Genomic DNA, 27,366 nt, shown 5'->3' with positions numbered 1-27,366 from the left:
GCGCGCGCACTGTGCTCATGCACGAGCTGGAGTCATTGACGCGGCGGCGCGCACGTGACGTCTCGCAGCCGGCTTTTCTCTCTCTCCGCTCCTCCTCGCGCAGCTGCTGCTCTGGTCTGCAGACATGGCGAACGTCGTAGACACTAAACTCTACGACATCCTCGGAGTATCTCCGTCAGCCACCGAAAACGAGCTTAAAAAGGTAGAGCCAGACCTTTCCGCCCCACACATAGTACAATAACAAAACCAAAGATGCGCGTGACGTGGGATGCTGCATGTTGGGGGAGCAGCCACTGGTGTGTTTTGCAGGTTGTTGAGATCGTCCAGTGTGGCCTTTTTTTGGGGATCTGGAAATAATTTGGGGAAGGGTTTGAAATATATACGTTCAAATATATGGTTTGTTTACTATGTGTATTGCTGTAAGTGTCCTTATGCTGTGTGAGCATCAGCCAGGTGCTGCAGACAGATGATGGTGCTTCTTGCAGTTCAAAAGCTTTACAGTGGAAGGAGATGCTTAGCTTACCAGCTGCTGTGTCGAACCTGAGCTGGTATCTGATATGCAATGAGTTCGAGATGGTTAATGCAACGTGAATGCCTTGTTTTAGGTATTTTTAAAATATGAATCGTCATGTTTGTTTTCAGTCCTTTGTTAGAAGGTGAACGGGCTCTGGCCTTGATCCCTAAGTTGCCTGCGTGTTATGCTGGCTTTTTGTTGTTGTTTGATTGTGTCCACAAAGGATTTCAGAGAACACAGCAAGACCAAAAATAAGGCCAGATATGTGGATTTATGACACAGTAGATGCATGAAATAACTAGTAATGTGAATTCAAAGTCACTAGGTCCAAGAACATGCACAATCCATGGAATGTGCGTAGTGCAAAATAGTCCTGTTCATGCATGGTTTTGAAATCAGCTTGTTTTGAACTGTCAAATGTGGAGGAAATTGGGATCTTCACCTCCGCACAAGATTTTTCAATGGCTTTTCAATGACAAATAGCATCAGTTTAAAGGGTTAGTTCAACCAAATTCTCTCATTAATTGCCCTCAAGTTGTTCCAACTTTGGAACACAAATGAAGATCTTTTTGATGAAATCTGAGAGCTTTCTGTCCCTCCATCGTAAAACGAATCCATATGAATTGAGTGGTTTAGTAAACATTTTCTGAAGAGACTAATGAACTGATTTAATTTAGTCTTTTATTCACATATAAACATGATCAGCGAACATAAACAAAAGCTCAACCGAACCTGCTTGACACGCGAGAACAAACCTCTTGTGGAAGCTCAAACACACGAGAATGAACCTCATTGGTTCTCGCACGTCAAGCAAACATGCTTGGGCTTCCGTTTACCCCAACTGATGTACGAGATGATGAATGTTTATATGTGAATAAAAGCCTAAATTCAATCTATTCATCATTTAAAGCAATCATGTCTCTTCAGAAAATGTAGGACTAAACTGTCAATTCATATGGATTCGTTTTATGATCTCTTTATGAACTTTTTGAAGCATCAAATTGGTAGTTGCGTAGCTGTCAATGGAGGGACAGAAAGCTCTCAGATTTCATCAAAAAGATCTTCATTTGTGTTCCGAAGATGATCGAAAGTCTTCCGGGTTTGGAACAACATGAGGGTGAGTTGCCTTATTAATGACATCATTTTTATTTTTGGGTCAACTAAAAAATAATAATTTTGGGTTCCTTAAATAATAACAGATCGATTGCCAATTGTAAAGGATGTTGATGAAATATTATGCAGTGTGACATAGTACATACATAGTAAGGCTGATTAGAAAATAGTTTATGATTATTCTTAACTATTTACATGTTGTTTCATGGCCTCAGATTAATTGAGAGACTATTTAGTCCTTAGACTATTTAGTACATCAACACTAATTAGTGAGGTTTTGTGATTTTCAGGCATACCGGAAACTAGCAAAAGAGTACCACCCTGATAAAAACCCCAATGCAGGTGACAAGGTGAGTTCTTATTCTATGGAAGTTCTGAAAGCCATTAATGAAATAATAATAATTTGACCTTTTTGTTAATTCAATATATTTGTGTTAGTTTAAGGAGATTAGTTTTGCATATGAGGTACTTACTAACCCGGAGAAGAAGGACTTGTATGACCGGTATGGAGAACAGGGCTTGCGTGAGGGTGGCGGTGGTGGAGCCGGAATGGAGGACATCTTCTCTCACATCTTTGGTGGAGGTCTGTTCGGCTTTATGGGCGGCCAGAGCACCAGGAACCGGAACGGTGGCCGACGGAGAGGAGAGGACATGATACATCCACTGAAGTGAGTGAATATGAAAACAAAACCTCTGCTTTTTTTTCTGGAGAACCTGAGAAGTCGAAAAATAAAGTAGTTAAAAATGGCAAATTATTCTCTGCATGACCTATTTTTAAGTCAGCATGAAATCAAAATTGATTTTTTAAATGTTATTGTGCATGATTTATCTGTGCACATTATTCCAAAGAAAAGTCAAGTCAAGTATATTTGTATAGCGCTTTTCACAATACAGATTGTATCAAAGCAGCTTCACAGTATTAAATTAAAATAATACAACAAAGTTTGTTTCAAGAGGAATTTATTGATTGATAAAATTAAATTAAATATCCCCAAAATATCCCCAAGTGGTGAGTTATAATTTAAAATGTAATAAAAGAAAAGTTCTTTAAATTTTGAAACACTTTTTTTTTTTTAATACCTAATAGAGTGTCTTTGGAAGATCTGTACAATGGAAAAACAACCAAACTACAGCTAAGCAAGAACGTACTCTGCAGTGCATGCAGTGGGTAAGTGTTTTAAACTGGATTTTATGCAACATCTTTAAGGATTATAAAAATGAAAGAGGACCTATGTATTTGTTTTTGGTGTCTACTAGAATAGGTTTTCATGCTTGAATGTTAAAAAAACAAATTATTTTTCACATTGCAGCTGCACCTCTCTTCTGAGTCTGTCAGTAACTTTCTGGGGTGCGTTTGCCGAAAGCATCGTTAGCCAACTATGGCCGCAAGTTCCGTAGTTATTAGCATAGTTCAACAAGTCAGTGTTTCCCAAAACAATAGTTCCAATGAACATTCACAAACAGCATCGCAAAGATGTGTGGTTGGAATGACAGCATAATTTCTAGTTTGTATGACGTGTGGACTTAAGTCCTTATCTTGAGCAAAATAAGCAAGCAGACATTCAGTACAATCATATCTTTTATTTTGAATACATGCAAATGTCATTTACATCTTTTAGTTTGTCAAGAGATTTAAAGCGCTGTTTTTTGAAGTGCATATGTGCTCTAGTACGTAAGAATGAGCCTAGATTGAATCTGAAAATAAAGCAAAATAACAGAAAAATGGGAATTGGTCCTCAGATGCCATGTCCATCATTTATAGTTAAAAAATCTAGCATTAATTCGATTCATTAAAATAAGTTTTTACTCCACTAACTGCGTGACATCATTAACCAATGTGTTTGAACGACAATTTTGCGACAGTGCGGTTTCGGGAAACAGTTGTGACTAGCTGGTTGATTTGTTCAATGATGCATCATACTATGGTAGTCAAGCAGTGAGTTAAGTCATTCTACGGGAAACACAACCATGCTTAGTAGGGGTGTTACAATACCCTCATGCCACGATTCTGTACGTCTTACAGCAGAGGCTGAGTTGGCAGCATTAATGATCCACAAAGGGGATACATTACAGCCAAAACTTTGTTGCAGGAACATTTTGGCAATGAACAGAAAGTTGCATCTGCTTATATGAATAAAGCTTTTTCATGGCCTCAAATTAAAGCTGAAGATGTGAATGCTTTGCAAGAAAACAGTCTTTTTCTTAGAGGCTGTGGTAATGTCATGGAGGAAAAGCAATATATGTATGATTTGGACATGCCTGCCAATATGATGATAATTATAAAGAAATTGCCTAACAGACTCCGGGATAAATGGAGAACAGAGGCTTGTGAACTACAAGAAAGACACAAATGCAGAGTTTCCATCATTGATATTGTTCACTTTTTAGAACATCGAGTCAAAGTTGTAACAGACCCGGTATTTGGAAACATACAGGATGTTCCTGTAGCAACTAATAAAGATGTGAAGAGAAACCACAACTTCGATCTGGAATAAAAGGAACCAGCTCTGCTACCACGGTGGTCGCTGCAAGCAAAGAAAGTGCATCCGAAAATACAACAAAGAAAAAGGTTGGATTTGATAGGAAAGAATGTTTCTGCTGTAGAGGTGCACACACATTGTGTATGTGTCCTCAGGTGAGAAAACAATCCCACAAAGAGAAGATTGGCTTCTTGAGAGAAAGTGGAATTTGTTTTGGGTGTTTGTGTATTGGGCACATCAGCAAAGAGTGCAAAAAAAACGTCTTTGTTGTGATGTTTGTGGTCTTAGACATCCCACTTTGCTCCATATCTTTCCCAAAGTAAGAGTATATATACGATATAACTGAGAAGAAATAAAAAATGGCAGTGGATGATGTCTTAGTATCTAGTGTCAAACTGTGGTGCAAGAAAAGTTTGTAAGTAGTCATGTTCTATCTGAACTGGAGGTAGCTGGCTTGAATGACCACAACTTTTGTGAATTACATCGAGTCTATACACAGGAAAGTATGCCTGTTCATAAAGGGAATATACCTAGAGTAAGAGATCTTCGAAGATGGTCCCATTTAAAGAGTGTTCATTTACCTGAGATTTAGGCAGGGATTGAGCTGCTGATAGGGACAAATGTTCCTAAAGCATTTGAACCATTGGAGATAATCCGCAGCGTAAATGATGGACCATTTGCAAAATTTTGGGATGGACTGTGAATGGCCCACTCACTGGAGACAGTGAGAACAAAATGGATTGTGCTCAGCCAGAAGTCACCGTCAACAGAATTTCAGTTGTGAATTTGGAAGACATATGGCAACAGCAGTTTAAAATGGACTTCCCAGAATGTAGCCAAGATGAACAAACTGGCTATTCAAAAGAATATAAAAAATTCATGGAAATGGTGACACATTCTGTCAAACTTGTTGATGGGCATTATGAGATTGGTTTACAGATGGCCAGCAGCCATGTCACCCTGTAGCCCAAGACCGGTTGCCTACTGAAGCTAAGCAGGGCTGAGCCTGGTTAGTACCTGGATGGGAGACCTCCTGAGAAAAACCAGGTTGCTGCTGGAAGAGGTGTTAGTGAGGCCAGCAGGGGGTGCTCACCCTGTGGTCTGTGTGGGTCCTAACGCCCCAGTATAGTGATGGGGACACTATACTGTCAAAGAGCACCGTCCTTCGGATGAGACGTAAAACCGAGGTCCTGACTCTCTGTGGTCATTAAAAATCCCAGGATGTCTTTCGAAAGAGTAGGGGTATAACCCCGGCATCCTGGCTAAATTTGCCCAGTGGCCTCTGTCCATCATGGCCTCCTAATCATCCCCATATACTGATTGGCTTCATCACTGTCTCCTCTCCACAGTAAGCTGGTGTGTGGTGGGCGTTCTGGCGCAATATGGCTGCCGTCGCATCATCCAAGTGGATGCTGCACATTGGTGGTGGTTGAGGAGATTCCCCCCTTCTATGTAAAGCGCTTTGAGTGCAGAGAAAAGCGCTATATATAAATGTAATGAATTAATTATTACCTCTGAGAAAGAGAGTTCAAATGCCAAACAATTGTAAAATTGTGGAACAATGTGCTTTGCATCTAAAGAGGAGAATGTTTTGCTGACTGTAAAGCCTTTATGAAGGATATGGTCTCCAAAGGTTATGTAGAGCAAGTACCAGCAGAGGATATGACGCGTAGTGATGGAAAGATCTGGTACATCCCACATCATGGTGTCTACCATCCCACTAAGAAAAAAATCTGTGTGGGATTTGATTGTGGAGCAAGTTTTCAGCGAACATCACTTAATGCTCAACTCTTGCAAGGACCAGACCTTAACCAGTTCACTCATTGGAGTGATGATAAGATTCAGAAAAGAACCAGTGGTGATCATGGCAGATGTAGAATCAATGTTCCATTTGAGTAAGAGTACCAGCTGATGATGTTGATTTGTTAAGGTTTCTCTGGTGGCCCGAAGGGGACTTAAGTCAAGATCCAGTTGACTTTAGGATGTGGGTACGCCGCAAACTTTCACTTAGGAAATGTGCACAAGATCATAAAGAGCAGTTCAACAGGGATACAGTGGATAAAATGTTACATTCTCTTTATGTTGATGATTGTTTGGTTTCAGTCACTTCAGTTGAACAAGCGATAACCTTGTACCAGGAGCTTGTATCCATATGCGCCAAAGGTGGATTTAGGCTCACAAAATGGATGAGCAACAGGTGTCAAGTGCTAGACGTAATACCGGAGGATCAAAGAGCAAAGACAGTGAAAGACTTGAGCATGGATTGGGATTCTCCATCAGTTGAGAGAGTGTTGGGAGTGCAGTGGTGCATTCAGTCTGACGTATTTAAGTTCAAGATTGTAATCAAAGACAGACCTCTGACCAGAAGAGGAATCCTATCCATGATTAGTTCCATCTATGATCCATTGGGAATTGTGAGTCCTGTAGTGTTGCCTGCTAAAAAAATCTTGCAAGATATCTGCAAAGGAGATTCAGGATGGGATGATGTCTTGCCTGAATTGGTTGTTAAAAAATGGACCACATGGCTGCAAGAACTTCACCATCTGGAAAGTTTTCTGCTTGCCAGATGTTTAAAACCTCCCAACTTTGGTGACATCACAAATGCACAGTTGCATCATTTTTCTGATGCGAGCCAGGATGGATATGGAACTGTGACATACTTGCTTTTACACAACATGCATTCTCAAGTACATTATGCTTTTATCATCGGAAAATCAAGAGTAGCACCAATCTACTGCATCATATGTCTGTTACCATCCCTCGTGTGGAGCTCATTGCTGCTACCATGGCAAGCCGAATGGATGTGTTATGGAAGAAAGAACTGCAGCTTCAAGATTCCGTCTTTTGGACGGATAGTGCTTCTGTTCTCAAATACATCAAGAATGAGACCTCACGATTTCAAATATTTGTAGCCAATCGAGTGACAGAAATCCTCAAGGCCTCTCAATCTTCACAGTGGAGATATGTAGACACAGCAAGCAATCCAGCTGATGTTGCTTCCAGAGGATCAACTGTCAACGTGTTTCTTAAGAACCAGACATGGACATCAGGTTCTGCCTTTCTTCTTCTTCATGAAAGTAAGTGGCCTGCTAATCTCAATGAACTTGAGAAACTTGAAGTGGATGACCATGAGGTCATGAAAAGCATTGAGGTTAACTTTGTACAGCTCAAAGAAGAGGCTGATGTGCTTTCACGTTTAATTCATCACCTTTCTTCTTGGTTCCGTTTAAAGAAAGTATTGGCTTGGATTTAGAAATTTAAGAATCTGCTCTTGTCTTTTAGTCCGAAGAGGAAACAACTGAGACTTGCCTGAGACAACTGAGCCACATTCAGGGACTTTGCCCTGTTCTTGAATATGTTTTGAGGGTTGGTGGACGATTGAGTGGGGCATCAATACCTGAAGAATCCAAACATCCTGTCATTTTGGCCAAGAACTCTCACATCTCGGATATCCTCCTGAGACACATACACAAGGAGGTAGGACATGCTGGTCATAATCATATTGTCCAAATTACGACAGAAGTATTGGATTACTGGTGTAAGTACAGCAAAAGAGTATTGTCCCAATGCATCATATGTCGAAGATTGAATTCACTTCCAGGATTTACCAGATTTACCATCAGAAAGAGTCACTCCGAATGAACCTCCATTTACCCATGTTGAGGTAGATTATTTTGGACCTTTTGAGGTAAAGTGCAGAAGAAGCATTGTGATAAGGTATGGAGTAATTTTCACCTGTTTAGCCATACGAGCCATATATATTGAAGTGGCACCCTTATCAGACACAGATTCTTTCATAAATGCACTGCGACGTTTCACTGCAAGACGTGGACAAGTCAAGGAACTTCGATCTGATAATGGAAAGAACTTTGTTGGAGCAGAACGTGAGCTAAGAGTTGCCATAAAGGAATGGAATCGGTGTGAAATTAATGATGTCCTTCTTCAGAAATTAATTATATGGACGCTTAACCCCCCAACTGGATCACATTATGGAGGGGCCTGGGAGAGATTAATTAGATCTGTGCAGAAAGTTCTGAATTCTACCTTAAAGGTGTAGAATCTAGATGAAGGCCTACACACCGGCCTTTGTGAAGTGGAAGCTATTATTAATGGTCGTCCAATTACCTTAGCATCCACAGACTCCAGTGACTTGGAAGCATTAATACCAAACCACCTGTTGCTTTTGAGGACTTCACCATCTTTACCACCAGGAGAATTCAAAAGGATGATGTTTATGCTCGTAAATGATGGAAACAAGCCCAGTACATGTCAGATTTGTTCTGGAAGAGATGGGTTCAGGATTACTTACCGCAGCTTCAAGAACGTCAGAAATGGTCAAGAGTCAAACGCAACTTTAAATCAGGAGACATAGTGCTTATAGTGGATAACACAGCACCTCAAAACTCTTGGCTTATGGGACGCATAATTCAAACTTTTCCAGACAGAAAAGGATTTGTGCGTCATGTGCAAATTAAGACTAAAGCAGCTGTCTGGACAGGCCGATAACCAAGGTCTGTCTTCTACAAGAAGCAGAATATGGATAACTTCCTGACATTTTTTGATTTTGACATTGGCCTATGGAGCTTGACAGAGATTAACTGGAAAGAATACTCTGAGTATGAGTATGAACACTTTTTTTGGCTTGACTTTTTTCAAGATTTTTCCTTTTTTGGAAGAAATGGACATTATATGATGTTGTTAATGCATTAATTAGAAAAATTCATGTCTCTAATGAAAATGGAATCATTATTTGATAATAATTAGGGGCTGGAATGTAGTAGACATGAAAGAGTTCATGTTTTTGATTGTCACGTGATCATGGTGGGGGGTTACAGGATTACGTAGGAATGTGAATATTAGTCACATGTTCACTGATTGAGATGGAGAGGGGGTGAGCAGGGACGATGTATTCTTTGTTAAACACAAAACTTTGTACCATCAGGAAACATCAGTCTGTGCAATAAAGAAAAGTTAGTAAAAGTTATTTTTCTCCACCGATGTTTTATTTTTGCGTTACAAGTGCATAAAGTCCCTGTCTTAGTCTCTCAGCGGTTTTATCATTGGCGTGAGTAGCCGCTATACCCCCCTTAACTCTTCTTCTTCTTCATCAGTCAAGGGGGTAAAACAGGGGCCGTGCAGAAGTGTGCCACGTGTAGGGGCCGTGGCATGCGGATTATGATCAGACAGTTGGCTCCTGGCATGGTACAGCAGATGCAGTCTGTGTGCACTGACTGCAATGGAGAGGGTGAGAATTCAGTACTACTTTTCATTGTTTTTATGTAGTGAACATGATTAGTGATGGTCTCTAAATTCAACATTTTAACTTGGTTGTGTTTGTAGGGGAGGTGATCCATGAGAAAGACCGCTGTAAAGAGTGTGACGGCCGTAAGGTGAGTAAAGAGGTGAAGGTCTTGGAGGTGCACGTGGATAAAGGAATGAAACATGGACAGAAGATCACATTCACCGGAGAGGCGGACCAGTCGCCCAACACAGAGCCTGGAGACATTATACTGGTGATGCAGGAGAAAGATCATGAGGTAAAACACACACAAAGAGCAGAAAAGAGATAATAGTTGGACCCTAAATAACAAAAAAAAAATTTGACCAATACTTTGTGCTTTTCTTACGAACAAAGTTACCAGCATTAACACTGACCAATTTTCATTGAGTGAATTCAGTGTGGAGGACATAACTGAAAACAAATATAAAACGGATATACACAAGAGAAACAGATACACATAAATAAAGAATAATAATAATTAAAAAAAAATAACTATATACATAATGTCAGAGATGGATGAATAAAAACTATTTGGATTATCGGCTAATGGTTACAGTAATTACACTACTTTTTCAATGCTCTTCCTTAGATAAATGTGCACACTGAAGTCTATGAATGTATTCTGTAGGTTATATATAGACAGTAGGTTACAATAAAAGTCATAAATAAAGTTACCAAACAACAGGCTGAGAATTACTAAATAACATTTATAAAATTTAAATATTTAGATTTATTATTTTTTCAGTACCCTGATAAAATGACTGCTCATAAAAAACGTTACTTGTGCTGCATACATGATTTCAAATTTTGGTTAGGATTAATTTCAACTTAAATTTGATGTTGAAGCATGAATATTGTTTTGATAAATGATTGTACACATTGTTTAATTTAAGTGTATGCATAAGTATACTGAAGAAATGCAGCAAGTAGCATTGAATCACTTTCTGGCTATTAGGATGTGCTGTTTTGCAGAATGAGAATATTTACATTATAGAAATATAACATTAAAATTGAAGTAATTGCATTTTCCACTACTTTTAAAGAACAAAACCTTCAGTATGACGTCTTTGTATGCAGGAGTTCCGTCGTGATGGAAACGATCTGCACATTTGCCACAAGATTGGCCTGGTGGAGGCGCTCTGTGGATTTCAGTTCATGCTCACGCACCTTGATGGACGGCATCTCGTCATCAAATATCCCCCTGGCAAAGTCATAGAGCCAGGTGAGCACAGGTTTTTTTGGGGGGTCAATGTTTTGTTCTTGTTTTTATAGAATATTTTCTAGGAATTGTCCTTGTGTCCTTTGTCAGGTTCTATAAGGGTCGTCCGGGGGGAAGGAATGCCTCAGTACAGAAACCCGTTTGAGAAAGGAGATCTGTTCATCAAGTTTGACGTGCAGTTTCCTGAGAACGGCTGGATCAGCACAGAGAAACTAACGGTGAGTTTCCAGCAATGTTGATGATGTTGACTAAAACTATTTAAAAAAAATAATAATTTATTGAAATAAAGCTGAAATAAAATAAAATACAAATAATAAATAAATCAATCAAAATTCAACTTGAGCGTAAAAAGAAAATTTTAAATGAAATAACACAATTACACTGAAAATATGAAAATAAAATAAATCAAAATATTAATTAAATACTATAATAGTAAATAAATAACACTGGTTTTCAAAAGTACACACATATTAGGTACATTTTTTAGTTTTTATCTTAATAGTCCTTTTAGAACAGTCTTTGCATCTGAAGCGTGCCTATGAAATCAAAATGTAAGTTTTTTTTTGCTTTAATTAATATGCTAGCCTTAAGGTTATGAATAAGCTGATGTGTTCCAAAATAATGACAAAATTCGCATTTAGGAGATATAAGCATTCAAAACTTAGTCTCTCACTTCTGGTAAAATGGATCGCAGATTTTTATGACATCACCGCTGACTTCAGTTTCTCATCAAATCTTCTGTCCAATCAAATGCTCACTAGAATGTAAAGCACCTGGCCAAAGCGACCTTTGACATGTCACGGAGCAATATGGGTTGGAGATTTGTTTTCGGTTGCTCAAACGCTCAAGTTTTATTCCGTTTTCCAACTGTACGTTGGTCAAGAATGAAATGGCTAGAATTTATTCATACCTCTACTACCTCTACCAACATATCATCAGTGCTCGGATTTGCTTCCACGGTGCTGTCAAGTACGACTTGTAGTCTGTGAGGTAAACCAAACGCTATTGACTATTTGAAAAAGGGGAGGAGCCATTTAATATGTCCCGCCTTAGCTTCCTGTTTCAGTGGAATTACATCAACACATCATACAAAGCTGCGCGTTCAAAGGCACTTCAGTGGGCCTTTAAAATGCGTTCTAAAGTATCTTACTAGGTCTTGCAGACTTTGACTGAAGACAAATAGCTCCATCTTGTCAGGTCCACTCACTGATGTACCTTATTTCATGCAGAGTTCCCGCGGGGTCTTAAAAAGTCTTAAAAAGTAAAAAATTCTGAACTTTAAATTTAAGGCCTTAAAATGTCTTAAAAACGGGCAGATTTTCATCCGTGGTCTTAAATTTCATTTAGTCAGGTCTAAAAAAGGTCTCGCCAACAGGCCGTTCACATATCGCATCTTTTGCGCGCTCAAGTTCGTTCAAATGTAGGCGCGCGCGCGCTCATAATTGAAGCGACGCACTCGTTTTTTTCCAGGCGCAGCGAGATAAAAAAAAATCTCAACTCTTCAGAATGCCGCAAACGCAGGTCATGTGACAAGAACCAACCAATCAGCTTCGCCCCTTTCCGTAACAACATTGAAAGCTCACTCAACTGGAAGGATGCGGGTGCACCCAAACACTACGGGTGTTTTTCTCTTCTCCGTAAATAAATCTTGAAGCAGAGCTACAGCAAGCGTTTCTCGCCGGTGGAAATCCATTAGCCACTAAAACTTCTTTGTCATTGTGGAGAGCACAGTGCATGGTTGCATAGCAACGACAGACGCCACGGGAAAATCCGACCGAATTTTACTATTAATAATAAAAGATAAGCTAAAGTGCATTGTAAAATAATGTCAGTAATTTATCTTTTTATAAAAAATGATTTAAAGTCTGAAATATGTGAGGTTTATCTTTTTATAAAAAAACTTTTTTGTCTAAACTTTATTTGAACTTGTACATGTCAGTATGTTGCAAGACACTTTTAAAATCTGGCTATCATTTTTAATGGTATTATTTTAATGTTTATGTAAACAAAAAGTGCATATTGATGCTAATTTTATTTGTTATTTGCTGGTTTCGACATTGTGTAGTATTAGTACTTTTTGAACAGGATTCTGTGATAACCGTGGTCATTTTTGTCACTATAATCATTGAAATGAAATGTTCATGCCATTTCATCTCTAGTTATGATCAACTATGATCAACTAAAATCAACTAATTATGTGTTTTTTACAGTATAATATGCATAGTACAATTTTCTATAAAAAAAAAAAAATATATATATATATCTGATTCTGACACACGTTGTTGGGTGTGGAAGGTTACTAATGTGATTGTTTTATCTGTAAATTAAATTAATGTTTTTTCAATTACTTAATACATTGAAATAAAATGAATTCTTTGATTTGAAATTTTTTTTTTGGCAATGCAGAAAAAAATGTAGGTCTTAAATTTCAAACTTTATGGTCTTAAAATGTCTTAAAAAGGTCTTAAATTTGACTTGCTGAAACCTGCAAGAACCCTGTCATGTGTGTCTGTTCATACAGGAGTTGGAAGATCTGTTGCCGTCACGTACAGAGGTTCCTGTCATCTCAGCGGATGCGGAGGAAGTGGATCTGCAGGATTTTGACCTCAGTCAGGGATCAGCTGGCAGTCACCGCCGTGAAGCTTACAACGACAGCTCTGACGAAGAAGTGGGTCTGCATGGTCCGGGGGTGCAGTGCGCCCACCAGTAGTCCCACAATTCTTTGCGAGTTTTGTTTGGGGAAGTGTTTAGATTCCCTTTTGTCGGACAGATTTCATCCTCACCCTCCACGTTTAATCATATAGTGAACCGAACACACACACACTTGCAGTACATATAGACACACACTTACACTTGCATTATTTACTGCAATCTCACATGCAAACCTACAAATAAATTCATTCATGCGCTGTTTTAAAAGAAAAGACAAGCATAACTAGAGGCAAAGCAAAATAATTTATTCACTACTTTCATTTCCATTGTAGACTTTCACAGTATATATGCTCTCTGAATATATAAAACGCAATGTCTGTGGGGAGGCAGACTGTGTTGTTTAAGTTATAATTAACACGCACGCACAAGTTTGTTTTAAAAGACTGAGGCATTGTGCAGTTTTCTGGAGTTCAATAAAATGTTCAAACATGTCTCATTATATACTTGCATTGTCAAGGTATTCAGGCATTGTCAGTAATCTTGTACTATTAATTCAGAGGAAGTGCTGGTTTCTATTCAATGGCAGGACAGGATAATATGCATGTGGGCGTCACACTGAGATGAATACAAAACAAAGCAAACCAAACCCAAAAGTGTTTTTAATGTGCTCACTGTCTATGATAAAGTTATACGAGTCATGCAATTTATTATTTGCCAAAGAAACACAACAGTCTTCTTAAAAGATCAACAGCCAATGTGTGTGCATGCATTGTAAGCACTAATATAAACTTATAGGGGGTGGCATTTATCATTGGCAATTAGGAAAGTGTTTGAACCTTGAGCAAAAGTTGCTATCGTTTAAACAGTTACTTTTGTGCTCCTACATCAATAAAGTTGATGAATGTTTATTGTGTGTTCTGTATGTTTGTGGAAATGGGTTTGAGTATGCACTAGTGTCCTTCTTCGGTTTCAGTCATACGTTGAGCTGTGGGCGCAAGAAGCTCTTTAAATCCAGCTGTATTTCTATAAAACCAAAACAAATAGATTAGTACGACTTTCATTTTCTGCTAGAGAGAACCTCATGATTTTCTTTCTCCACAAACGGAAAAAAACGAGCATATTTCTGATGCTGCTCTTTTTGAATCACCATAGGCTGTTTTGTGGAAGCCACACAGAAAAAAAAAAAAAGTAATTTTGAGGAGAGAAAAAATCTGAATTGCATGAAAAATAGTCACAGAACCTTTTGTATTTTTTTTTTTATTCTGTGGCAGAAACAAGCTTCCATATAATTATGGCTTTTTATCTCATTTCAAAAGTCATTGAAAGTATCACTTTCAACTTTGAATACATATATCGTAATTTTGGACTTATGTCATAATTATGACTTTCTATGTCATAATTTTGACATTTCATATCACAAATATTACTTAGTATGTCATAATTTGGACTTTTTATATTATAATTTTTTGCAACACTTTATTTTAAGGTGGCGCACAGTAGTTACATGTTACTACATGTACTTACTATAGTATTAACAGTAAATTATGCATAATTATAAGTAAACAAACCCTAACCCTTACCATAAGTCCAGAGTAAGCACACATAGTTAATTAAAATTACTCAGTACTTATTTGAGGAAGTAGGCTACAATGTAACTATTTTAATGGCATAATTATGATTTACCAAAGCATTATTTTTTATGTGTTGGAAATGGGCTTCCATATTGTGGTCTATAAGACTTAGGAGATCAGGAACAAGAGTGAATGATACAAGAATTTTTATTTAATTAGTTCTTTAGATGACATAAAACACCTAGTGATCACTGTCAGAATGAGCTAGCCTAGCATGTGTGCGCATACGTTACCTCTCTCGTCTGGTCTGGAGAATACATGAGCGCTCTCTCCTCATCTGCTGGAGTTTCTCTCTTACTAAAGTTTTCTGTTGTAGCTCATCCTCCTAGAACATTCAATCAACATTTACATCATGTCCACACAGTGGTGTGTGAAAGAATGCACATGAATTTGTGTGTACCTGTCGTAGTGTGTCGGTCAGATGCCTGAGTGTGTCTTCCTGCGTCAGGCCCAACAGATCTTCATCTGCCTTCCGACTCTGGACGATGGCCAGTCGCTCTTGAACCTCAACAGATCAAAACAATATACTCGCAATTCAATAGTCAACTATAAACTTCTCTTTATTGTCAGCATGAAATCAAAAGTGACCCTGTTTACATATTTAATTTACATTCCTGGTCTTACTGTGCGCATTTGGCAGTGAATATCCTGTTTCACCCAAAAACTTCATATTATGAAAGTGAAATGGGTTATGAATTCAAAAAAGGTCCAAAAGCCTAGGAAATGGCCTTTTTAACTAAATATTCCACAAATAAAACATATTAAATGAAGCCAATTTCTGCCATTCTTTGGTCAATCGTAATTATGACATAAAGGCCTTGTTTCACAGACAGACAGGGCTTAGATTAATCCAGGATTAGGCCTTAGTTCAATTAGGACATTTAAGTAGCTTTTATAAACAAGCCTTAAAAAATTACTGGTGTGCATCTTGAGACTAAACAATGGCACTGACATTTTTTAAGATATGACAGACAGTGCAAGTTGCTTTCAATTAAAACAATTCAAACATGCATTTTAGGGACTAGGTTTAAGCCTTGTCTGTGAAACGGGAAAAATACTAGATTATGAGATGCTAAATCATAATTATGAGGTAAAAAGTCAAAATTATGACATATTATGACCAGTCAAAAATACAAGATAAAGTAATAATAATGACAAGTCAAAATTCAAATAAAAAGTCATAATTATGACATAAATTACTTTTTGTCATCATTTCAACTTTTTGTAAAAAAAAAATTAAACCTCATTATGACTTCATAATTTTGACTTTATCTCATAACTATGACTTAGTATCTCTAGCCTGGGTTTCCCCATGTTGCCTTGAGCGCAGCGCAATTTTATTCACGCTGCTAGGCAGCCTGGACACCATGGACCAGATTTTCGCCTCAGCGAGAGGACCAATCACAGAACGGGGAGGGAGCAGCAAGACGATGACGACGTCTATGCGACACACCGAAGCAGTTTGTTTATATCTATGGATCCAACATGGACGCGAAGTTACCTTTCGATGTTACCTTTCGATGCAGCCTTAGATAGTGTTCTAAGTAGTTTAGTCTTCTTCAGCCATTGTCTTCTTCCTCGTCAAATTTCTGTCGCTCTACATGCGTCATCTGGTATAATTGAAACGATTGGCTATGAGGTACGTACAGGTGCATTTGATAGACATTCGTAGCGCCCAATAAACGGCTCTGGGCATTCGTAAACCACGTCTCAATGAGAAAGAGGTCTGACGTTAGCCAGGCTATAGTATCTCATAATTCTGACTTTTCTATCTCATAATTATGTTATGTCATAATTTCACCTTTTTTATGTATTATGACTATGTCTCATCATTTGTGATCAGTTTCTCATGTAAACTTTTAATGTCAAGTACAATTTACCAAATGCATTATTTTTGTTGTTGTTGTGTGGCAGAAATAAGCTTCCATAAATATTGTGAAGCATTCCAATATTATTATGCAGATGGCACAGATGAGTTTGCTCACTCTGAGTAGTTGTCTGTCCCTGTCCCGTTGCCAGCGTCGCTCTGCTCTCCTCTGGATGTCCACAAGGCAGCGCATGGTGGCCTCCCGCTGTAACTGCTGCTCCTCACCCGCTCTCTCACAGATCTCCTGGTTCCTCTGCTCCTGAAGTGAGACCTCCATCTCATGGGTCTCCAATGTTTGCGTGGGTTCAGCGTCTGGGAAATGGACACTTGCTCGTGGCGTGTCAGTGTTTTGTAGCAGCTGTGAAGGAGAGACGGGATGATGGGTGTCCCCGAGAGGTTGCCGTGTGAACTCTCCATCTCTTATATCCTCCTGTTGCTGCCCAGCCTGAAAAAATAAATAAAATACATGTGATATTTGTTGTATGATTATTGTGAAATAAAGATTCCTTGAGATTTCAGATTTCAAAGACAAAGTGATAGAAAAACATTCTGAGAAAAACACTGGATATTGACTGTAGCCTATTTATTTATTTTGTTTGTTTTATTTCAGTTCCAGCTTTAATTCTTGGGTTTGAGAAATACACTATAAAATTGAACATGATTATTGTTATTAGTATTATTATTTTCAACATGCATTCACTTTTAAGTTAATTTTAAGTTTTAAGAAACCCTAGGGAGACCTTTAGGGGGTTTCTGAGATTGTGTAAAACACTAAACTGGGAACACTTTACAATATGTGTAAAAAACTAAACTGGGAACACTTTACAATATGTGTAAAAAACTAAACTGGGAACACTTTACAATAAGGTTCATTAGTTAACATTAGTTTATGTATTAACTAACATGAACTAACAATGAACTAAGTTAAATGATGTTAACTAATGAACTTTATTGTAAAGTGTTACCACTAAACTAAACTAAACTAAACTAAACTTAAATTAACTTAACCAACTAGATAAAGACTAAATAAATACTTAAAAATGTTTCATTACATTTTAATAATAAAATACTAATATAAATATTTCACAAAGGATCAACCTGCAAAAATGTTAAGATGTGATATTCATATCTTTTGAAAATTGTGTGCATTATTACAATCTAGGGCACTTCAAGTAGATATGTTATATCACAGGTTTACATCTAACAAACAAAAAAGGCTGAGAACCCAGATCTATTCCTAATTTTACATATATATACAAAAGGTAATACAGCTACTGACACAGAGGAACACGTTATGGGTCAAAAGTAATTTGAAGTGACACTCTTACTGTGATGAAGCCTGAATGGTCTTGTTGGATCAGTGTCTGTGTCTCTCCTTTCTCACTCTCTGAATGCGTTTCTTCATACTGTGTGTTATTATCTCCATCCTCCTGCACTGTAATAGAGACGGCCTCTTCTTTCTGTTGAGTCAAGGTCACTTCCTGTAGAAATCAAACCTTTCTATGTATAAACGAACAGTTTGAGGTGATTTAACACAGAAAGAGTGCATGTGTGTTCTGCATATGTACAGTACCTGAATGTGATTCTCTCCGTGGGTTGGTTTGCTCCAGGCCAGTGTGATCAGAGAGTTTTGTTTCTCCACTGAAATCTCCTCATGGTCTCCTTTGCTCTTAATGTCTCCTTCTTCTCTTTTTCTCTCTCCGTCTCTCGTCTCCATCATGCTCACTTCATTTCTCGGGTCTTTGACACACACAATCTCTAAATATGGAGTATCTTCTGGATCTAAAACCATGCCACATCCTTCAAACACAGAAATACAGAATAAATGCCTAGCCCGTATCTCAACAAGTTAATGCCATTTTAATTTATACACTACCATCAAAAGGGGGTTAGTAAGATTTTTTAATCAAAAGTGACATTAAAAAAATGTATGATGTCACAAAAGATTTATATTTCAAATAAATGCTGCTCTTTTGAACTTTCTATTCATCATAGAATCCTGAAAAAAAAAAAAAAAACATAAACATGGTTTCCACAAAAATCTTAAGCATCACAACTGTTTTCAACATTGATAATAACAAGAAACATTTTTCATGAGCAGCAAATCAGCATATTAGAATGATTTCTGAAGGATCACGTGACACTGAAGACTCTGCCATCACAGGAATAAATTACATTTTAAATATATTCAAATAGAAAACACTTATTTCAATTTCAGTAATATTTTTTATAATTATTTGATCAAATAAATGTAGCCTTAGTGAGCATAAGAGACTTCTTGACCAAATCTTGAACGCTAGTGTACACTTTCTCGTATCCCTGTTTAAAGTATCCCTTCATCTGTAAGGCATTATTAAGGATGTGGCATATGAGTGTTTGTCAATTACCAGTGCAGAGTTCTTGTTTTTCACCATCTGACAGCTCTTCATGCTCCTGTTCAGTCCTCTCTCTCTCCTAACAGAGACACAGGAAACAGTTACTCACCTTGTATTCCCTTCAATTGAAAATCTAGTTCATCTCTTCAAGTGAAGGTTCTTCAGTGGTTTCTTCAAGTACTTTAGGTTGAGCAAAGAATATTCTAAGTATCAAGAACCATCTCTAAAAGTAAAGGGTTCTTGAGTTGTACTGGTTCTGTGGATATCAAAAAAAGTTCTTAAAAATAAAGGTTTCAAAAGGGGGTTTTCACAGCAGTGCCCCTTAAGAAGCGTACAGTCAACAGTTCTTAGAAGAACCATTTTTCTTAGTGTGAAGGACATTTTAAAAATCTAAAGATCCCTTTTCCACTATAAAGTGTAGGCTCTTCAGAACATTGCTTAGGTTCTAGGTATCATCTGTTAAAAGCAAAAGAGGCCTTGCTCTAGATGCAATGCATAGATGATTTTGGCATCAGGAAAGCATGATATGTGATTGGTGATGTCTAAGTGTGGAAGTCATTTGTCATTACGGTTTCAGCGTTCACTGTGTTGGTGCCTCTGTTGGCGTGTGCTGGCACACGTGACTGCAAAACTTCATGCAGGTTGTGGAAACTTGGTCCATGCAGTTCACTCTCATATTTGTGAAGCAAAGTCCAAAGACCCTTGGGGTCCTGAGAAAGGAAAGAGACTGGATCAAACAAGCTATTAAAAAAATTGAGACATCAAAAATTGTGGTTTAAAGGGATAGTTCACTTTGAAATTAAATTTTGGTATGTTTTAGCTTACCTCAAGGGCATCCAAGATGTAGGTGTCTTTTTTTCCGCAGTAGTTTCAATTTTTATATTTTACCTCTATATTTACCTCTTGAACACAGCCACGTCCAAGTGGGTATAGATATATACACTAGATGTCGCATTGGCTACGGTTTCACAGCCAATGCGACATCTAGTGTATATATCTATACCCACCCGCGCTCTCAGATCACTTGGACGTGGCTGTGTTCAAGAGGTAAAAACGATATAAATACTGTTCGTTTTCTCACACAAACCGCTCGTTTCATGTCTTGGGCCATCAATGTGTACTTACGATGGGGAATTGTTTAATTTGGACGATGGGGAATTGTTTTAATTTGGACTCTGTGCATGCTCTTTGAGACAGTGACCATCGACCTGCATTATATGACTGACAGACAAGAACGGTTTGACCTAAAAATATCAAAATTGAAACTACTGCGGAAAAAAAGACACCTACATCTTGGATGCCCTTGAGGTAAGCTAAAACATACCAAAATTTAATTTCAAAGTGAACTATCCCTTTAAATCTCATTTAGAACACTGCAAATTGTCCATTTGAGTGCACTGCATTGTGTGATGCCTGGGATTTGCACATTTTAGCAAACATAGTGGGTGTATTCCATGCATACTGAAATTTCACAGACTGTGCTAAGCATACATACTAAATACTGCAGAAATAATGATAGGATGCTATTCAGAACATAGCATGAGAGATTCACCAAATCTGGCAGAGAGTATAAAACAGTCCAGGCCTCATCTTCATGTGCTTGTGTCAGCTTAGTCAGCAAGTGAATGGCACATTCCACCCATGAGACATCTATCCGAGAACACCCTGGGGCGAAGGGTCCAGTATAAGAACCATGTGTTTCCTGTAGAGCAGCTTTAATCTGCTGCAGGCTCAACACACAACTCTGATCCTCTGCGTTTCCATGGACCACATCTTAAAGACACAAATATACACACTTTTAATGAAAACCAGAGAAGGCATATTTTACTGCTGATGTGCTTATAATGCTAAATTACTAGTCATTATGGCTAGTTCCCCCCAAAGTTAAATGCAAATCACGATTTGGAACAACACGAGAGTGAGTAAATAATGACTAATAATAATTTTGGGGGGAACTTTCCCTTTAATAGTGATATTTGTGCTTTTATATGTAGATGATTAACTGTTGTTTTCCTGGATGTTTCGGAGCCCCTGGAGGTCGCTCAGGGAAACCCTGTGCAAGATCTCCAACAATTGTTTCCTTTCCTGCTCCTGACACAGAACCAAAAACTGCAGCACAGCCTGATGGGTAAGAAAAAAAACAACTTACAATAAAACTGCACATAACACAAGCATATAAGAGAAATATTGCTGGCTTCAAGTCATGTTGGAAATTGAATGAATGTATTTTTGAGATAATCATACATGAATGTATGTATTTAGCAGTAGTACTGTTGATAAAGCTGATACCAAATAAGGAGACCAAATAATTTATGAAGAGACCAAATTATTTTCCCATGTTTTTCCAAAATTTTCCATCATTCTCTGTGGGAGCACAAAAATGACAAAATGTCGTTCAAAAGTTTGGGGTCAGTGTTTTTTTTGGGGGAAAGAGAGAATTAAATTGATCAAAAGTGTCAGTAAAGACATTTATAATGTCACAAAAGATTTCAATTAAAAAAATGTTTCAATGTTCTTTTGAAAGAATCCAGAAGAAAAATGTAAAATGGTTTCTACAAAAACTATTCCTGTTTTCAACTTTTTTTTCAACATTCACAATAGTAAGAAATGTTTCTTGAGCAGCAAATCAGCATATTTATGATTTCTGAAAGATCATGTGACACTGAAGACTGAAAATTCAGCTTTATTTGTATATATCATTTTAAATTGTAATAATAATTTTCACAATATTACTGTTTTTACTGTATGTTTGACCAAATAAATGCAGCCTTGCATTAAAGCATACGAGACTTTTTCAAAAACATTAAAAATAGTACCCCAAAAATGGACCTCAAACTTTTGGTGGTGATTAAATAACAACTGCACATTTAATGCAAATGAAGATAATATATTTTATTTATATTTTTAAAAAGTCTTTCTGTCTTTGTCAGTAAGTGAACAAGAAAAATTGCCCAACAAGTTAATTTTATTCCAACTTGAACATATAACACAACGTAACTTTCAAACTCATCAACAGGAATTTGGAGGATTTGTATTACAGTACCTGCTGTGCGCAATTTCCTTTTTTCCAGCCCTGCTGTTTTTTAGCGGTGGGATCCACATTTTCCTGAAGCCAGATTCTAGAGAGTTCCTGACTGACTGAGCCTCTCATATAAGGCCTGGGACACACAGAGATAGTTTTTATTCAAGCTTGCACACTTTGGAGTAAAAATTTGTGTATGAGTCAGCATACAGTCAATGTTTTAAATCCCATATTTAACACGCTCACCATCTGTCCCAGTGCTGTCCGGCGACCAGCAGTGCTGTGTAGGACTGTTCTTCTCTCTCAGCTCTCCGCACAGAGACGCACAAACTGAGATATATTACACGCAGAGCTTCCTGTCCCACTCTGCAAGAGCAATAAATCACATCACAACATTGCGCAACCATTAGCATAGATATTACCATTAATATAATAGATTGATATTGACATTAAAAAGTCATGCTTAACTATGGCAGTATGTGAATGTCAACATTTCTAGTTATGCATGCTCAAATTTCTTGTCATTGTATTTGTGTTGCATTCTCAAGGTGGCCAGTAGAGGCACTATAGTGGGCAGAAACATTAAACCTTCTTCTTCCATGGTGTATTCTGTCTGGTGTATTCGAACTACTGATGCTGTTAGCCAATCACATACATCTATTAGAATTCATCAACCAATGAACACAATTGAATGACCTGTTCATGAGCGTGCAGATTGCGTCCTTCTCATCTTGATAATATGACTCCAGCTCCAACAGGAAGATGACAGCGGACCAAGCCTGTTCCCTCGGTTTGGATGACCAAGCCTGATCTCTAGGTTTAACACTCTCAGGACAGCCTCGCAAGACCACAGAATCACAGCTCCTACCATATTCATCAAATAGAATTAAGTAGTAATGTATTTGGTGAGACTTTACTTAAAGTCTTTATATATAATGCATTATAAAAGTATTTTAATGCATTAATTATGCCTTGTAATGCACCTTATGATGCACTGCATCATATCATAACTAATTGTAACCACAGTTATAATTCATTATAATTCTTATATATTAATTGCCACACCATTAGAAATCATAATGCGTTGATAAACATGACAAACAACAACTTTAAGATGTAATTAAGAATCTGCAAACATTATAATGCATTTTACCATTGGTTACAATTGTTTATGAAAAGATATAGTGCATTGTAATGTACATTATGAATACATTTATAATGCATTAGGCTTAAAATAAAGTGTTACCATGTAATTTTATACTTGGGTTTAAATGGCAAATATACACTCACCTAAAGGATTATTAGGAACACCATACTAATACTGTGTTTGACCCCCTTTCGCCTTCAGAACTGCCTTAATTCTACGTGGCATTGATTCAACAAGGTGCTGAAAGCATTCTTTAGAAATATTGGCCCATATTGATAGGATAGCATCTTGCAGTTGATGGAGATTTGTGGGATGCACATCCAGGGCACGAAGCTCCCGTTCCACCACATCCCAAAGATGCTCTATTGGGTTGAGATCTGGTGACTGTGGGGGCCATTTTAGTACAGTGAACTCATTGTCATGTTCAAGAAACCAATTTGAAATGATTCGAGCTTTGTGACATGGTGCATTATCCTGCTGGAAGTAGCCATCAGAGGATGGGTACATGGTGGTCATAAAGGGATGGACATGGTCAGAAACAATGCTCAGGTAGGCCGTGGCATTTAAACGATGCCCAATTGGCACTAAGGGGCCTAAAGTGTGCCAAGAAAACATCCCCCACACCATTACACCACCACCACCAGCCTGCACAGTGGTAACAAGGCATGATGGATCCATGTTCTCATTCTGTTTACGCCAAATTCTGACTCTACCATCTGAATGTCTCAACAGAAATCGAGACTCATCAGACCAGGCAACATTTTTCTAGTCTTCAACTGTCCAATTTTGGTGAGCTCGTGCAAATTGTAGCCTCTTTTTCCTATTTGTAGGGAGATGAGTGGTACCCGGTGGGGTCTTCTGCTGTTGTAGCCCATCCGCCTCAAGGTTGTGCGTGTTGTGGCTTCACAAATGCTTTGCTGCATACCTCGGTTGTAACGAGTGGTTATTTCAGTCAAAGTTGCTCTTCTATCAGCTTCAATCAGTCGGCCCATTCTCCTCTGACCTCTAGCATCAACAAGGCATTTTCGCCCACAGGACTGCCGCATACTGGATGTTTTTCCCTTTTCACAACCTTCTTTGTAAACCCTAGAAATGGTTGTGCGTGAAAATCCCAGTAACTGAGCAGATTGTGAAATACTCAGACCGGCCCGTCTGGCACCAACAACCATGCCACGCTCAAAATTAAAATCACCTTTCTTTCCCATTCTGACATTCAGTTTGGAGTTCAGGAGATTGTCTTGACCAGGACCACACCCCTAAATGCATTGAAGCAACTGCCATGTGATTGGTTGATTAGATAATTGCATTAATGAGAAATTGAACAGGTGTTCCTAATAATCCTTTAGGTGAGTGTATAATGGAAGAATAGAAAATCAACAAATTAACTTTTAATTACCTGTAGCACCGGAGGGCCCCTGGCAGCCCACACATCTGGAGAAGGTCTCTGTGTCTGAAAGCTTGCTCTACAAACGCTCCCAGTTCACACACGCAATCTGTCTGATCCCACGCTGACATCGAGTCCCACCAAACAACACCTTTAATTATGTGCAAAAAATACTCTTTAACTATTCTTTGAAAGGGAGTGTTTGAGTACTCTGAATTTGATCTTGTACCATACTCATCCTGTAACATCTCTCTGTACAGGTGCTCTTTGATGACGTCATATTTGTAGGACAGGAGTTGGAGGATGTCGGCACTGCTGGGAGAGATCCTGCCCGGTCGCATGCTCCCAGCGTTCCTCTGAGAAAGAGATGGTAGGACACTCCAAACACCATCAAGAATAAGTCTGGATCAGAAAGCAGGAAGAATATGTGGTAAATTTGTGAGTATAAGCAAATGAATTAAAGAGTGTGTGTTTAAAGTGACCTGGTGTAAAGTCCCTTGGCCCTATTCCGAAGACACAAGATACTAAACTGCTCTGGATCTTGCTCCTAGAAGAAAACAATATAGAATATCACAAAGTATGTACACATATATTTAGCAGACACCTTTCTCCAAGGCGATTTACAAATGAGTGAATGATCATGATTCCAGCTAAAATAGAGTGCAAAGCTAAATAAGTGAAAACATACAATTTTAATTTTAAAAGTGAAGTTGTATGAACTCGTTTTTTACCAGTTGTTTAGAGATGAAGTTGATTGTTGATTTTGTGTTTTGTTTGTGAGTATGATCGATTCTACCAGCCTTCAACATCTGGAGCTCCCAGTACAGCTACAGAAATCATAAGCAGTTCACATCTTTTAATTCACAATTTAACCCTACATGATTTTCAAATTCAGGCACACAAAAGACCCCCCAAAAAAGGCAAATATCTAAGATAAGGGTTCACTCTTAGAAAAAACGAATAACGTCCTGGCAGAATTTTTTTTGCGGACATTTCCTACAACCCTAAAACACAATGCGTAAAATACCTGTGAAAAAACAAGTATTTTTACTGGCTTTTCTTAGAGCGTTAAAGGGATAATTCACCCAAAAATTCAATTCAAATTCAAAGTCAATTCAAGCCTAAATTAAACCTGTTCATCATAAAGCGATCATGTCTCTACAGAAAATTTGGACTAAACCGCTCAATTCATATGGATTAGTTTTACGATCTCTTTATGAACTTTTTGAAGTGTCGAAGTGGTAGTTGGTACCTCTAAAATTGAGTGTGTATATATATATATATATATATATTAGAGCTGCACAATTCTGGATAAATTGAGAATAAAAATTGTTTTGCTTCCGGTGTGGTTTTGTGAAAGGTTTAATAGACGAAGGCAAATCATTATCATTTAGGAATAAGATATATTATGCTATATTACTGATTAATCGTGCAGCTCTAATATATATATATATATATATATATATATAATCGTACTTATAATATATAAACGTGTATATATATATATATATATTTAAAAATATATATTATTGCTTACAATACATTTATAATCTTACTTTAGAAATAAGAAAAATAAAGTAAAGCAGAGTATTTTAGAAAAATATAGAAGGAATTAAATAAAAAAATACCTCTTCTCTGTTCTCCCGCTGTTTCTCCATCACTAGGAGAACATGCAGAACTCTTCTGGCTGAACATGACAACCCTCCACTCTGACCTCTGACCTGAACACATCAAACTCTGATATCACATTAAACTTTTCTTATTTCTTTCTCTTTCTACTTCTCTTTTCTGTCTCGCTCCTCTCATTCATGTGATTCTGAGCCGAATGTCTGTGTTCCGAATGTTCACCTGTGAAATGGCTCTCTTTGTCTCCTCCAGGCTGGCGGTGATGAGAAAGACGCTCTTATAGAGGGAACAGATGACGTCCATGCCGACCTCATCCTCCTCATGTACACCGATGGTCTCACAAACCAAATGCAAGCACTCTTCCATCCTAAAAAAGACAAAGCATTTCATATAAGCTCAATTTCATCACCACAAAGGTCTTTGAACGAAATAAATATACACACTACAAGCACAATCAACATAATGAAATGTGTTCTTGCTGTACATCATAATGCAAATATAAAATACAAACATAACAGGTAGCTCTACCTTATATAATTCCAACTTGAAAAGAGAAAGTGTCTCACTTGTTCGATGAGTTTATCTTCATGAATGATGCACGATTACAACAAAGTCACGTCTGTTGCTGAGGAAACCTTTAGGGTCAGATTACAGTGGCAGCTTTGTGCTGGCCGCACTCTTCCTCAGACAAATCATGACACCCAATCAGGTACAGTATATAAAAAGCCTGGCCGAATCCTACAGTAAACCTTATGTTAAGATAGCACTTATTTTAGACTTTAAATATTTGGTTAAATTGAAACATTTAGGATTTACATTGAATTAAAATGACATGTATGTTTTATATCAAAGTTGAAGAAATTGAATTTTGATGAAAATTAAGACAACCAACCAAACATTGTAAGACCACAATATATTTATGGTATTGGTTGAGCAAATATCCCATTTGTTAATTTTTATTAAAATTATATAATCTTTTGTTTTCTACAGTAAATCTTAATTAAATCGTATTAATCAAAATTGGCTCGCTATTTATGTACAAATATAAAATAAAG

The 27,366-nt window shown here is 37.7% G+C and overlaps 2 protein-coding genes across 5 annotated transcripts; one reads left to right on the top strand and one right to left on the bottom strand.

Moving 5' to 3' along the window:
- The first annotated feature begins 43 nt into the window (after positions 1–43).
- Positions 44–14,167, top strand: dnaja2b (DnaJ heat shock protein family (Hsp40) member A2b). The gene is made up of 9 exons (XM_082182769.1): positions 44–202; positions 1,918–1,977; positions 2,066–2,295; positions 2,715–2,795; positions 9,219–9,352; positions 9,448–9,644; positions 10,466–10,610; positions 10,698–10,825; positions 13,129–14,167. The coding sequence occupies exons 1-9, from the start codon at positions 125–127 to the stop codon at positions 13,315–13,317; spliced, it is 1,242 nt and encodes a 413-aa protein (XP_082038895.1). The 5' UTR covers positions 44–124; the 3' UTR covers positions 13,318–14,167.
- On the bottom strand, positions 13,549–27,311 carry LOC309508243 (uncharacterized protein). Of its 4 annotated transcripts, none has more exons than XM_082182765.1 (19): positions 26,534–27,311; positions 26,314–26,406; positions 25,417–25,512; positions 25,168–25,232; positions 24,915–25,087; positions 24,698–24,836; positions 22,851–23,018; positions 22,401–22,520; positions 22,176–22,290; positions 21,136–21,253; positions 20,685–20,905; positions 19,702–19,842; positions 19,145–19,211; positions 18,331–18,557; positions 18,086–18,238; positions 16,876–17,202; positions 15,291–15,395; positions 15,124–15,215; positions 13,549–14,282 (listed from the first exon to the last, which is right to left on the bottom strand). In XM_082182765.1, the coding sequence occupies exons 1-19, from the start codon at positions 26,699–26,701 to the stop codon at positions 14,210–14,212; spliced, it is 2,661 nt and encodes an 886-aa protein (XP_082038891.1). In that variant the 5' UTR covers positions 26,702–27,311; the 3' UTR covers positions 13,549–14,209. The 4 variants fall into 4 exon arrangements, with proteins under 4 accessions (XP_082038891.1, XP_082038889.1, XP_082038892.1 ...); XM_082182763.1 differs by having other exon boundaries at positions 24,698–25,087; positions 26,534–26,678; positions 26,878–27,311; XM_082182766.1 differs by having other exon boundaries at positions 24,698–25,087; positions 26,314–26,422.
- Between the last annotated feature and the right edge of the window lie 55 nt (positions 27,312–27,366).

This window comes from Leuciscus leuciscus (genome assembly GCF_965113295.1).
Source record: "Leuciscus leuciscus genome assembly, chromosome: 10".
Lineage (NCBI taxonomy): Eukaryota > Metazoa > Chordata > Actinopteri > Cypriniformes > Leuciscidae > Leuciscus > Leuciscus leuciscus.
Note: the sequence above shows the minus strand (reverse complement) of the source record. Positions and strands in the feature narration are given on the sequence as shown.